This window comes from Populus euphratica, unplaced genomic scaffold, assembly GCF_000495115.2.
Source record: "Populus euphratica unplaced genomic scaffold, PopEup_1.0 scaffold1544.1, whole genome shotgun sequence".
Classification (NCBI taxonomy): Eukaryota; Viridiplantae; Streptophyta; class Magnoliopsida; order Malpighiales; family Salicaceae; genus Populus; species Populus euphratica.
The window spans coordinates 27,417-42,096 of NW_011501397.1; the positions used below are offsets into that span (position 1 = coordinate 27,417).

The following is a 14,680-nucleotide window of genomic DNA, read 5'->3' on the forward strand; positions in this document are numbered from 1 at the left end:
TTAGTTGAGGAGTTATTGATACTTCAAGTGCAAAATGATGATATAAAACCTTGATAAAAATGCACTTTTAAGTACTAATCAGAGGATTTTATAGATGAGAAATTAAAAGGGCAATCATACCACCTATATGTAGGCCAGCTGGAGTCTCACACACACACTCTCTCTCTTTATTTATTATTTATTTACTTTTGAAAAAGCATATTTATATACAGGTAGTTGTGATTGTGGCTCACATCTTCCCTTAGTTTTACGTCCAAGAACGGCTTAAACGTCCTCTATGGGTCGGGGATAGACTTCCCATCCAATTTTTTAAAAAACTGGCAAACAGGGTTTTTTTAGTCAGATTCCCAAGACTAAGTCGAGCATGTTCTTTATAAAGTAGTAGCCATAAATCATAAATTGCACGATGCACATCTCCACTAGGATGCGTTTTAAGAGTTAATAGAAGATTATCTAAAGACTCCTTACTGAGGTCATCCTTAATGAATTGTATTTTATCTTCACGGTTTATAGATATCATTCCTAAAAAACGACATTGTGTATTACAAGTCCATCTAGCACATCGATGACAGACTTTCAGATGTTTTGCACGACGTTTCTTTGTAAAAGTGCTTTTACCTGTTCCAGGCATGTGTGAAATGAAGGAATTAGAGGACTCACCTGATAATTAGACCTTTGCTTTAATCAACCAGCGAATATCTTCAAGAATTCCATGATTCATTAACAACCTCAATCTTGCACATCTAGCATGGTAAATATTTGTAATCACATTTTGAGACAGAGCGGAAAAATACTTTTTCAATTTTCAAGATTAGTGTCCATTATCAAATGAGAGTTGGAAGAGAGATTCAAAGAATTGCACAAATATATACACAGATATCAGTTATTATGGGAAACTGAAAGAATCGACTTAAGTCACAGAGTACCATTGTCTGCCATTTGACCAAGGTGAGAGAAACTATCACTCAAAAAGAAACACAAAAACAAAGTGAGAAAAAAAAAATCAACCTTTATCTATAAGATCATTCAAACCAGTTGATTCATTTTCAATAGGAAAATTATCAAAGTAAGCTTTCAAACGATGTCCATTTTCCATAAAAACATTATCATTCATTGAATTCTCAATATCACAGGCCCCATAAGGATTGCTCCATCTTGATCTTAGCTCTCTAGGGAATGAATAGAGTTGAGAATTATAAAACAAAACTTTTTTATCAGTATCAACTTTTTGACAATTTTCACAAGTTTTGCAGAATGCATGCGTGTCCTTGAACATCGTGAGCCAATAAAATCCATTTTGAAAGATTTTTGCAGCTGTCTTTTTTTACAAGAAATAACTTCCACATGTTTCAGAATGACAAAATTTAATGACACTACTTACCTCATTGTCGGGAATGCATCTATGAAATATTTGATCACGATAATATTTGAATAAGTTAGGGTCATCCCAATAAAAGTTCTTCATTTCGTTCAAAAACTTTTCTTTGTCTTGGGTACTCCAATCAGCTGGCAAATCTCCTAAATCAAGAAAATTGATATTTTTATCATACCAAGCCATTGGACTAAGAGAAAGTAAGGATTCATTAGGAAAGTAATCATTAATTGGTGTGATGTCAAATGTTGAATTTGTTGTCACTTTTGACAAAAGATCCGCACTAACATTTTCGGTGCGTTTTTCATCCGTGATTTCTTCCTCAGAATAAATCATTTGCAAATCTTCAGATTCATCCAACTCATTTTTACTTAAAGTAGATTCAAGTTGATCATAAACTAATTCGTCAATATGATCTACTTCTTGTAAATCATTATCATCTCTAGGTTGCTTGCAAATATTGAAAATATTCATCTCCAATGTCATGTTTCCAAATGATAGCTTCATCAGTCCATTCCTACAATTAATCAATGCGTTAGAAGTTGCAAGAAATGGACGTCCTAAAATAATAGGAAATGAATTACATGCTTCAACAGGTTCTGTGTCCAAGACAACAAAATCCACAGGATAAATGAATTTATCGACTTGTACTAACAATCTTTGACTATTCCTCTAGGCACTTTTACAGATCTATCGGCAAGTAAAAGAGTTATAGAAGTTGGTTTTAACTCACCTAGATTGAGACTGTAGAAAACTGAATATGGAAGTAAATTCACACTGGCTTCAAGATCAAGTAAGGCCCTTTAAATTTTATGTTCTCCAATAAAGCAAGAAATTGTAGGACAACCAGGGTCTTTATATTTCAAAGCATTATTGTTCTGAAGAATGGCACTTACTTGTTCGGCTAAAAAGGCTTTCTTTTTCACATTCAGTTTCCTTTTCACCGTGCATAGATCTTTAAAAAATTTAGCATAGGAAGGAACCTGTTTAATAGCATCCAACAAAGGTATATCGATCCTTACATGTTTGAAAATTTCAAAGATTTCAGAGTTGTGATTGACTTTCCTTTGTTTGGTCATGGTATGAAGAAATGGAAGTGCTGGTGGGGAATTAGTCGTTTCTTTGCAATTTTCAGATTCAACCCCTTCCTTACCCTCAAAGATTAACTCATCATCTTTCTCACAAGGTTCAAGAGTGGGTTTTTCAATAACCTTATCACTGCGAAGAGTAGTGACTAATTTAACTTGATCCATGTGTTGGATTCCAGAACTACTTGCATTTGCATTGTATTGCCCCTTGGGATTTTGTTGTGGTTGAGATGGAAACTTACCTTTCTCTTGGAAACTAAGAGCATATGTCAATTTTACAAGAGTATCTTTAAAATTTGTCATGTTTTGAACAAGTTGAGTATTGATTGTCTCTTGCTTTTCAATGAATGCATGCAATGTTTCCTCAAGATTTCTTCTAGGAGGTGGAGCATATCCATGAGAATTTTGAAAATTATAGTGTGCTTGAAACGGTGGTTGTGAAGTTTGTACATTGTTATTATCACTCTTCCAACTGAAATTTGGGTGATTTCTCTAACCAGGGTTGTATGTTTGCGATTATGGGTTATGGTTGGTCCTTTGAAAACTGTTTAAAGCATGGGCTTGTTCATGGAGACATTCCTTAAAAGAAGGCAAGGATGGATAGTTATTGGTTGAGTGTTTATTTGTTTCACATATTTGACACGCAATGTTTTCAACATATTTTAATTGACCACTCTTTTTCAATTCTAGTGCCTCGACTTTTCTAACTAAAGATGCAAACTTAGCTTGAAGGTCATAATCTTCCCTAAGGTTATACATACCTCAACTAGATGTATGAGATTGAGTTTTACTCGGTGCCTCATATGTACCCGCGGTGTCCCAATTTTGAGCATTTTCAGCTAACAAGTCTAAGTACTCCATTGCTTCATCAGGGTCTTTATCTTCAAAAGTTCCATTGCACATCAAATCAACCATTTGCCTATCTCTATGAGTTAAACCTTCATAAAAATGTGAAACCAATCTCCATATTTCAAAACCATGATGAGGGCAAGTATTAAGCAAGTCTCGATACCTATCCCAACATTGGTAAAATGTTTCTCATGATTTTTGAGTGCAAGTGGTGATTTGTCTTTTAAAAGAGTTTGTTCTGTGAGATGGGAAAAACTTCTTTAAAAATTGTTGTTGCATTTCATCCCAAACACGAATGGATCCTGGTCTCAAATTTTGTAGCCATGTTTTAGCTTTATCTTTTAATGAAAAAGGAAAAAGCTTTAATCTGATGGTGTTCATGCTACAGTTTGAATCATTACATGTGTTACAAACCTCCTCAAATTCCCTTAAATGCAAGTATGGATTTTCCAATTCTAAGCCATGAAAAGAAAGTAAAAGTTGAATAATACCTGGTTTAAAATTAAAATGAGATGCATTAGGAGGGAAAACTATGCATGATGGTGCACTTGTTCTTGTGGGATTCATGTGGTCTCTAAGTGTTCTAACACAGTTATTCTCATTATTCTCATTATGAAGTGATTGATTATCTTCTTTGACCATATTTTCTGAAAATGATGAGGATACCCTATAAAGTCTACCACTTGATGTACGTGACCACGCTCTCATGCACGTGTAGAAATAGAATAAAAGAAAGAAGAAAGCAAAAGAAGAAGAAACAAGAGAAAAGAAACAAAGTTATAAACAAGAAAAAAAGAAAAGTGAAAAGAGAAAATAAAATAAATACTATAATTTGTACAAGAACTTACCTCCCCGGCAACGGTGCCAAAAACTTGACACGACTAAAAGATTGATGTCTTCTCCCAAGTGCAGGAGTGTCGAAGTAATAAATAACCTGGCAAGACCGGGGTCGAACCACAGGAAGGTTAATTGTACAAATTATAAATAATAATACAATAACAATAACAATAATAATAACAATAACAACAATAATAATAACAACAACAATAATAAATAACCCGACTAAAAGATTGATGTCTTCCAACAACAACAACAACAATAGTAATAACAACAACAACAACAACAATAATAATAATAATAATAATAATAATAATAGTACTAATAATAGTAGTAGTGGTATTAACAACAACAATAATAATAATAATAATAATAATAATAATAATAGTACTAATAATAGTAGTAGTGGTATTAACAACAACAATAATAATAATAATAATAATAATAATAATAATAGTACTAATAATAGTAGTAGCGGTATTAACAACAACAACAACAACAACAACAATAATAATAATAATAATAATAATAATAATAATAATAATAATAAAGAAGAAGAAGAAGAAGAAGAAGAAGATGAGAACTTTGAGATGGAATATTAACGTAAAGATTTAACAACGATAACAATAAATGTCAAGGTTAGAGGATCCACTAATGTATAGGTATCTTATATTATTAGATACATTATTATAAAACATGTATGTCAAACAAGTATAGTATAAACTCTTATTAGTCAATTAGAATCCACACACAAAGGAGGTTCCAATTAGATTATAGATTGTTAACATGATTACATGAGTCATCTTATTCAATTAATGCTAATACTTGTAAATTTCGTCAACCATTCATGATTATAACTTATATTAACAACAAATCAAGTTCCTTTCATAGCTCAAGTGTTGGTTATACCATACAGTATGGGCTATGAAAGTGCCAAGCATTTGTTGTACCAAGTGTTATACAACATAAATCAAGAGTAGTCATTTAATAAGCAAAGGCTTAAAGAGTGAACAAGATAACACATACAAAATATGTTAGTATCAAACATTAAAGCCCATATTAAGTTTACACTATACTTATTCTTACACCATTAGTGTAACCTTTTCACCTTGACATAATAAACTTAGCTAGACATAATGAAACAAAGAAAAATAAATAAACAAAATAAGAACATAAATAAGATAAAAGTTAGCTAAGTAAATGAAAGGAAATGAAAGGTATAAACTTAATATTAATAAAAACAAAGCATAAACATTACAAAAAAAACAAAGAGAGAAAGCAAGAGCATGATCTTGATCTAGAAACCAAGATGTCTAAATGCATGGCAAATGCCTCCTTTTATAGGCCAAAATTGGGAACTATTGATTTGATAACTAATTGATGAGTGGGTGACCAACTCTTGACTTGGTGACAATCCTTATCTTCTCTTGTCTGCCCAAAACATCATTGATAACATCAAAATTGGAACTAGTTGAAAACATGAAAGTTGTAGGAAATTGTCTCAGAGATTTTGTGCAAAACATTCAGATCATTTGGACTTCTAGAGCTCCGATATAGGCCAAACACAGAACAATGCTCGGGCTAGAAGACAGATTCGGACTTCTTTGTTGTTGCTCCAATTTGGACTTGAAAATGGCCTTTTCAAATCTTGGGCTCCATATGAAAGTTGTAGGCCTATGTCTTACATTTCTATCCATATAAAGTGGACCTAAATCTGAGATCTACAACTCTAGATATGATCCAATTACTGAAAAGTATTCTGGTTTGGACTGCACCGGCATCTCTTTTCGGAGTTTAGCCATCTCGTTGTCCTTTCAATTTCAGTTCTTAAATTCATCAATCAATCCTTTCATTTATGTTATAGGTCTGCATTTAAAAATAAACATTTACCACAAATTAAATGTATTTTATATTATTAGATATATTATTATAAAACATGCTTTAGTTAAGGAGTTATTGATACTTCAAGTGCAAAATGATGATATAAAACCTTGATAAAAATGCACTTTTAAGTACTAATCACAAGTCTCGTTGCATTCATAAATTTTAGCCATCAATTTAACATCTCTCATGAATTATTAACATCTTATACTCCATTACATACAAAATCTATAAAGGACTAGCAATCAACTATATTCCTCATTAGACATGTGCATGAAATTTAAGAAGTTGTAAAGAGATATTAAAAAAAATAGTTCTATTGCCTACATTATTCATGAATTCACATCATGTAATATAAATCATTAATAGAGTAGCATAAAATAAGATTGAAAGACTCTTATCATTGGCCAACCACTAGCTTTATTTAATTATCAAAAAAAAAATTACTTCAATTACAATAATTTAATCACTTTGCTCTAACTTTCACATTATTCCACATGACAATTTACAGTAAATTTGTATTTCCCCCAAATACATTCAAGAACCCTAACTTTCTAAATTTAAAAAATTCAATCAATTAATGGTTGTAAGTTATTAAAATAATATCAAAAGTCTTTAGAATGCCTCACCAAGCAAGTAATTAAACTCTAAACACTACCGAATTCAAGCTTACACTCCTCTTCTTCTTTAATCCTTGTCGAACGTCCTTTCTCCTTTTCTAATTCACCTTCACTAGATTTTTCTTCCTTCCAATTAATGCTCACTAAGCTTGGTTAATGTTCCCTTAAGATCTTTTTTTAAAATTTTATGTTTCCTTTACCATTTTATCTCTCTCACATGTAAATGGTAGTTTATCCTCTTTCTTTTTTATCTCTTTTTTTTCTTCTTGCCCAAGCACACACACATGCCCACTCATATTTATGTATTAACTTTTTATCAAATTCCCTTTATATCCCAAATAGTAAATTTTTTATTCTCGAGATAAAATTCTTGGATCTTGTTATTTGTCTATATAAACTTTTTACCCTGGTGAATTCGAATTTCAATTAGTTACATATTGATAATTTTATTTCCACGTAACTCACCACAGTAATATTTTATTCACTTTTTTGTATTTATTTATTTTAGAATTTAGAATACAACCAATCTCTTTTTTTTTTGGTTGCTAAAGTTAAAATCATTTATCCTTAAGACTTTATTGCTCCTCAGCTTGCGCAAGAAAACTCACTTCAATAAGCCTCATAGGATTTTAACAACATTGTTTTGCTTAGGCGCACTCATAAACAAGGTCTAGATTATGAGGAAAACAAAAGGGAATAAAGCTTAAAAACTTCGAAGATTTAAGATGGAAAATATGTGAAGAAGAATGTTAAATTCCAAAGAAAAATCTATCTAAACAGTGCAAAAAAACCAACTTGAAAACACTCTTATTCAATCCCCTTTATAGATAATTTTAGGAACTAAAAGCTGATAGAATTCTCTCATTTTGATTACTCTCCTTAAAATTTGAATTAAACCTGAATATTTGTAGCTTTAAATTAGATGTTTTTAAGTTGAAAAAACTGTTTAGATCTATAAAAATCCTTCTAGAAGAAAAATAATTACTTTTACCATCTATGGACTAGATTGATAATTCTTTAAGGACCAGACTCAAGCTTAAATCTAAGCTGGGATAAAATAATTGTTTGTGATGCAAAAAATTATTTTACAATACATCTAAGTCCAGACCTCAATCAAGCCAAGCCAAGTGTAATGTTTTGAATTAAAAGAGATAGGAAAAGGCAATAAAGCCCTTGGAGGTTTAAATAGAAAGAATAATTAAAAAAAGGGTTATTGTAGTAATTGTATAAAGAGATGATAAATATAAATAGGAAGTAAAAAAAAGTGGAAGACACATCTAAAATTTGGAGAGAAAACCAATAGGAGTGAAGTGAGAAAGAAGAAGAAGAAGAGAAAAGCGAGAAATTAGAAGGGAAATACAAAGGAGTTGAAGAAAATAAGTTTAAAAGTAGATTTATGTTTTTAAATGTATAAATGTGTATAATATGTTTTCTTGAACTTTAAATTTTGGTTTTGATGAATGTTAGGGTTCTAAAGATTTTATTTTGGGTTTAATTGATGAATTAATTTGAATGTTATAGGGTTGATTGTTATGGGTAATTGATTATTTAGTTCATGATGGAAGATTGTTATGATTTTGAGTTATGAATTATATAAATGGTGAATTTTGAGTTACAAATCCGAAAAAAATAGTAGGTTTTCTGTTGAAATTCTAGGTTGGAGGTTGAAGATGACAAAATTTTAGTTTGGTTCCTCAATTTGTAAAAATTACAGTTTAGTCCCCAAACTTTGAAAAATTATAGATTGGTCCCTGGAGCATATTCCAAGATTCTGAACAGAAAAAAGATGAATTATGGGTAGAATTCCTGTATAGTTATGAAATTTTAACACTTTCAATTTGGTCCTTTAATTTGACAAAAATTACGATTTGACCCTAAAAATTTGAAAAATTCCAGAATGGTCCTTAGAGTATAATGAGATATTCTGGACAGAATTGAGGATTAAATATGGTCATAATTTCAATATAGTCATGGATTTATGATATTTTTAGTTTAGTCCTTCAATTTGATAAAAGTTACAATTTAACCCTTAAAAATATGATGAATTCCGGATTAGTCCCTAGCTGTAATATTAGCTTTTGCATATTGGTTTGATGAATAAATGAGGTTTATTTAGTGAATTATTATCAAATCTTATTATTTGTTTTATTATGAATTAGATTTCAGGAAAAACCGTTTAATGTTGGGTTTTTAGAAAAAATAACTAATTAGTTCAAAAGCATATAGGGCTATGGAATATACTCTTAGATAAGTGTATTAAATAAGTTATATGTTCTTTTTAGTTATTCTTGAATATGTTTTCTTTATATTTAGATAATCCTGATATTCTACTGACAGGACGTTAGTAGAATTTTCTTCGGTGTCTGCTTTTGACTTCTATTTACCTTTGAGTCAGGTGAGTGGACAATTTTTCATATACATGAGAAATATTATAAATATTTAATTTGTTAATATGAATTGGATCATGCTTCTTGATAATATATATGCTCATTATTATCTTTATTATGATAAAGCATGATTAATTGTTGAATCTGAATTTTTGATATGAACCAATACATATTTTGAATTGACTTTTGAATTAATAACTCCTCATTTGATTGATGTTATGATTTGAGCTTTAAGTTTGAATTTGTATAGGTATGGAATCTTAGAAGGAAACCCTGCTTTTGTGCCAATTATAGATCCAGAAATCAGGTCGTGACACCAAAGCTCATTTTGCTTAAGTCTCTTCCCTTTATAAGCTTCAATGAAAGTAATTTTAACTTCTCAACTGTTTTTTTTTTTCACTTAAAAATATTAATAATTTCCGAGAAATTAACCTTGCCATGGAAAACATACAACAGAGTTTTCATGAGCACACGATCACAAACATCACGACCAAGCAAAACAAGCACACAAGTTTTCATAAGAATAAAAATACAAGTAATCTATCTTGCCTCTAACACTGAAAGTGAGCATACGTTTGCCGAAGGTGGTTTGCTCTGGCTTGATGAAGAGCTTGCTTCAACAAGATCCCTTTCAGTGAAAAATCCTGGTTGTTTAGGCTGAGGCAATTCATCTTCATTGCCCAACATCAAAACCACATATGACATGTTTGGTCTATCTTCTGGATTTTCTTGCACACACAATAGCCCCACGTGAATTGAACGTAGCACTTCAGACAAATAGGGTGTTTCAAATTTTGATCCCGTAGCCAGTTCCAGAGGCCTGCCTTGTTTGAACAGTCTCCAAGCCTGATAAACAAAACCATGCTGTCAATAACACATTGAAGATTTAAAGTGTTCAGGTCTCATTAAACATGTGCAGGCCGGTTTCTGAAAAAAAGTACTCATGAATTTATTGAAATTAAAGATAATAAGTAACATAGCTTTGAGTCCTACATGCCCAATAAGGTTGAGATGGTGATCTGGATGACGGAATCCTCTGCTCCTACAGCCACCCACTATCTCTAGCACCAATACTCCAAAGCTGAAGACGTCTGATTTTAGCGAGTAGAGCCCATAATTTGCGTACTCTGGAGATATGTAACCACTGCATGTATTCATAGAATTTTAAGTTCCATTTGCAGAATATGAAGATAAAATACGTATGATGGAGATGAAGACACTTACTACGTTCCAGCCACTTTATTGGTATTGGCTTCAGTTTCATTTTCTCCAAAACTTCTAGCCAGGCCAAAGTCTGAGATTTTTGGATTCATTTCGTAATCCAATAAAATATTGCTGGTTTTCAGATCTCTGTGGATTATTCTTAGTCTCGAATCTTGGTGAAGATAAAGGAGTCCTCGAGCAATCCCGTTGATGATGTTGGAGCGCTTGGGCCAATCTAGTTGCAAGCTTCGAGTTTCATCTGTCCAAGTCAATCCATTACATCTCTTATCAGATTCATAAATGGAGATGATAAGTTACGATCAATGAATTTTGAGTTACAATTACATATGCATATATGGCAGAATTTGTCAGCATGAGAACTCTTCCCCTACAAAGCCACCTTCCCAGGGGCTTTGAACGATGCTCAATAGATGGCTAAACAATTGACGTCAAATCCATTTTGGAAGCTCAATATTGCTAAATTTGAAAAATTGGAATAACTTTTTTAAAAGTTTTGTGAGATTCATACCAAAAATATAGAAGTCCAAGCTTTTGTTAGGCAAAAGCTCGTAGACCAACATATTTTCATGTCTTTCAATGCAGCATCCAAGAAGCCTCACTAGATTCCGGTGCTGAAGTTTCACGATATGTTTGACTTCATTTTTGAACTCATCAAGTCCTTGTCTTGAATTCTCAGAGAGCCTCTTGACAGCTATTTCTCGTCCATCTGTTAATGTTCCCTGTAAAGAATTACTCAGCATCATAAGCAAATCATGCGTTGTCTGCTGGATTCTTGTAGAATTTCATGCAGCTTGTATCTGTTCACGAACTCTTTCCAATCAGTCATCCTTTTATGCTAAAAAAAGGTTGGTTCTGTAGTGGAACAATTTCAATACCACAGAACTCCATTGGTTCCTGGAGTTTGTACCATGAAAAGTCAGAAGCTATATTGCACGGCTGTTTATAGATATTACCTTATAAACAGGTCCGAAACCCCCTTGTCCTAGTTTATTGGAAACAGAAAAGTTATTTGTTGCACAAGCCAACTCATCCATGTTAAAGAAGGGTAATTCTAGTTCTTCCTTCAAGTTCTTGTTATTTGATCTTCTTTGCAAATTACCTGTCATTTTTCCTGTCAGCATAACTGTTATGCTTGTTGAAAAAATAGAAAGAAAGACAAAGGATCTCTATTTGCCGCTAAACTCATGATTTTTATAGCATCAAACAAAACTGGGCTTTGAACAACTTACAGTCATACCTTATATTACTGAAAATCAAATTTAATTTTTTTTATTTATAAAAACCAATCTTGATATCTGATAATCCAGGACTGGTGCGATAGGAATACTTAGATTTTGATGGTGTGAATACGTACTGTTTTTCTGCTGCTTCTTTTTCCAAACATACAAGACCAAGCATAGGCCAATGAACAGAATCCCGGTGGACAACACAGAGCTTACTATGATCCTTTTCTTCACTTTGGATTTGGTATTAACCTTTGCAGAGTCACCGTTATCTATAACATGGTACAGAAAAACTGGTGTAAAAAAGAGGAAATGCCAAATGCCTTCTCTAATCTGAGGATAAATACATGATCTAGAAAATCTTCATGGTACAGAATCTAGTTTTCTATCTGAATATATTTCGAATTTTAATAATATTAATAAGAAAAAAAATGACTTATCTAATCTGAGGATAAATGCATACCTAGTTCTGATGCAGCCATCCGTATAAAAATGTCTTGCTCAATTTGAGGGAATGTTCTCATATCAATCAAATCATTGAACCAAAGCAAGCAACCACTTCCTCCACTCCTGATGTCCAAGTTGGCATACGCAGTACAGCTGCAGTTCTTCAAGCATGTGTTCTTGCACTCCTCCAGGTTCATACTCCTGTTGAACCATGATTTTCTTGTCTCCGGCATCTTCAAACCTCTGAGCTTCCGAAACCCATCTCTGGAACAATTTAGTGCAGTCTTTCTAACGCAACCACTTGACCAATCTGTCTTCTTCCAGTCTCTTGGAACTTTTGGTACAAATCCATTCAAGCAATCGCAAACTGGAGAGTGGTCAATGCTACAGACACCATTTGCGCCACAGAGGTTATAACGCTCACAATTATCTGTATTTGCTGTCGAGTAAAGAAACCAGCTTTGGGTTTGCTCCATCCACAGAAGGAGCATGAAATCATAACTCTGAATTAAGACGACTCTCCAATGCGTTGAGTTATTAACAAGATTTTCTCTGTAAAATATCTCCTTATCATTAAAAACAAATTCAAATGTGTATATTGGATTTGGTTTTAACCGAGGCAAGCCACTGAACCCCAGGCCATTCCATGGCCCAGCTCGATACTTCACCTTTGAATCTTCCAACGCTGCATACTCCGGATATCCACCAGGAATAAGGGCGCCTGTAACATTACCTCTGGAAGGATCATCTTGTGACTTCCATGATGTCAAGTGCCACTCCATGCCAGTTATTATATTCCGTCCTACCTTCATGCCCGGTATTAGTGTGTTGCCTGGATAATCAAAACTCTGCCACAAGGAGTTCTCCATGTTATTATCACCCTCCTCTTTCACAACAAGGTTTCCTGTATCCAAAAGCTGCGCAACTGGATTCCTAGCAGGTGTTGATGTGTTGGAAGACCAAATGATGCTTCCAATACGATTGAGAAGAACAAGAAGTCCTTGGTTTGTAAGCCTTACAACACCTGATGAATCGTTAAGTGGAGTTTCTCTGTTGGCAACCCAAACTGCCGTCTGGACAGATATTTTGCCATACCATATCCCCAAGTATCGGTTTCTGGATTTCTCGGGGGTGAAAAATCCTAATTCATAGGTCCCACCAGCTGAAACTATAGTGTCTCCATCTCTAATGAACTGAGCTGTGTTTATGGTGTCAGTACGTGTGGCTGTTCTTACAATCAGACATGAAATGAAGCAGAAAACAAGCATGGTTATATAATCCATTGGTGATCTCACTTTGTTATATTACAAAATGGCTGGCCTTGCTAGATGTGAAAATATTCGTCTCAAGGAATTGCCTATTTAACATCACAATTAGTCTACAGAGAACGCAAGACTCTGGAAATTATTGGCTCTTGAGTGACCCTTGTGTTCCAAAAATGGTTGACACTGCTTTAAGACTTTAAACATCAAGCTTAAGGAATCATTTTCTTTGAAAATTGAGGTTAGTGGACTCTGAATTACGATCCTATAAGCTTAAGATCTCTTTTCCATTGCTTGAGTTCGTTGAAATACCCAATCTTGGAACACCTGATGAATCGTTAAGTGGAGTTTCTCTGTTGGCAACCCAAACTGGCGTCAGGACCGATATTGTACCATAACATATCCCCGAGTATCGGTTTCTGGATTTACCGGGGCTGCAAAATCCTAATTTATAGGTCCCACCAGCTGAAACTATGCTATCTCCATTTCTAACTGGCTGAGTTGAGTGCATGGTGTCAGTAGGTGTGGCTACCTTTACAATCAGCAACAAAGTGAAGCAAAAACGAAGCACGGAAATATAATCCATTGGCACTCTCATGATTGTTTCAAGTAGCTCGCTTTGTTATTTTACAAAAATGGTTGGCCTTGCTAGATGTGAAAAATATTCGTCTTAAGAAATTGCCTATTTAACACCACAGTCAGTCTACCGGTAAAAGCTCGCCGTCGGAATTTTTTTGGTTTGTGAAATTAGCATACATAATTGACAGGTAGTCAACACTCAGAGAGCTCAGGGGAGCTCCGGTGATGTCATGTATTGTTGATGGTCCTTGAGCACCAAGAAGCGTATGACGCTGCATCAAGATTTAAGCTCAGCTCAATCAATCAATCATTTACTTTGACGCTAACGAGTACTGGGTTGCGATCATATTTTCTTAAACTCTTTGTAGGATTTTTCTTGCTACTGACATTTTTCTATTCATGCCGTGTCCTCCGCAAATTGTTCTCGATTAAATTGAAAAGAAAAAAAATGTGTAGACTTAAGTTTTTTTTAAAAAAACAATAAAGATAATTAATTATTTTACTATGTTTAAAAATTAAAATGATAAAAGGCTTGAATATTAATTTAAATTTTTTTGCTTTTAAGATAAATTAATTATTTTATTATACTTAAAAAATTATAAAAAAATTATATCTCCAATCAATATAATAATAATCACCAGAGCATTTAGAAAGATAAAAATACTCCAATTAATATAATTTTAATTTTTTATTTTTATTTTAAATTAATATATTTTTAGTATTTTCATATTAATATATTAATATTAAAAATAATTTTTAATAATAAAATATTATTATTTTAACATATTTTAAAATAAAAAACACTCTCAAACACCTATAAATTATCTAGATAGTTGATCATTCCATCTCAAGAACAACTGTTTTTAGAGCATTCAACTCCAATTGAAGAGTAACTTCTCCAAGATAATTTT

General features: G+C 32.9%; 1 protein-coding gene across 1 annotated transcript; it reads right to left on the minus strand.

The window, feature by feature from the left end:
- Positions 1–9,431: 9,431 nt before the first annotated feature.
- Positions 9,432–13,249, minus strand: LOC105117843 (G-type lectin S-receptor-like serine/threonine-protein kinase At4g27290). The gene is made up of 7 exons (XM_011015621.1): positions 11,945–13,249; positions 11,613–11,753; positions 11,212–11,369; positions 10,767–10,977; positions 10,259–10,496; positions 10,028–10,178; positions 9,432–9,880 (listed from the first exon to the last, which is right to left on the minus strand). The coding sequence occupies exons 1-7, from the start codon at positions 13,209–13,211 to the stop codon at positions 9,575–9,577; spliced, it is 2,472 nt and encodes an 823-aa protein (XP_011013923.1). The 5' UTR covers positions 13,212–13,249; the 3' UTR covers positions 9,432–9,574.
- Positions 13,250–14,680: the final 1,431 nt, after the last annotated feature.

Coding starts and splice junctions, on each gene's coding strand:
- LOC105117843 (XM_011015621.1), bottom strand. CDS start 13,211: ATGGATTATATAACCATGCTTGTTTTCTGCTTCATTTCATGTCTGATT. Junction 10,978..11,211: donor GTTTCGGACCTGTTTATAAG/GTAATATCTATA, acceptor AATTCTTTACAG/GGAACATTAACAGATGGACG. Junction 10,497..10,766: donor CTTGGACTTCTATATTTTTG/GTATGAATCTCA, acceptor TGACTTGGACAG/ATGAAACTCGAAGCTTGCAA.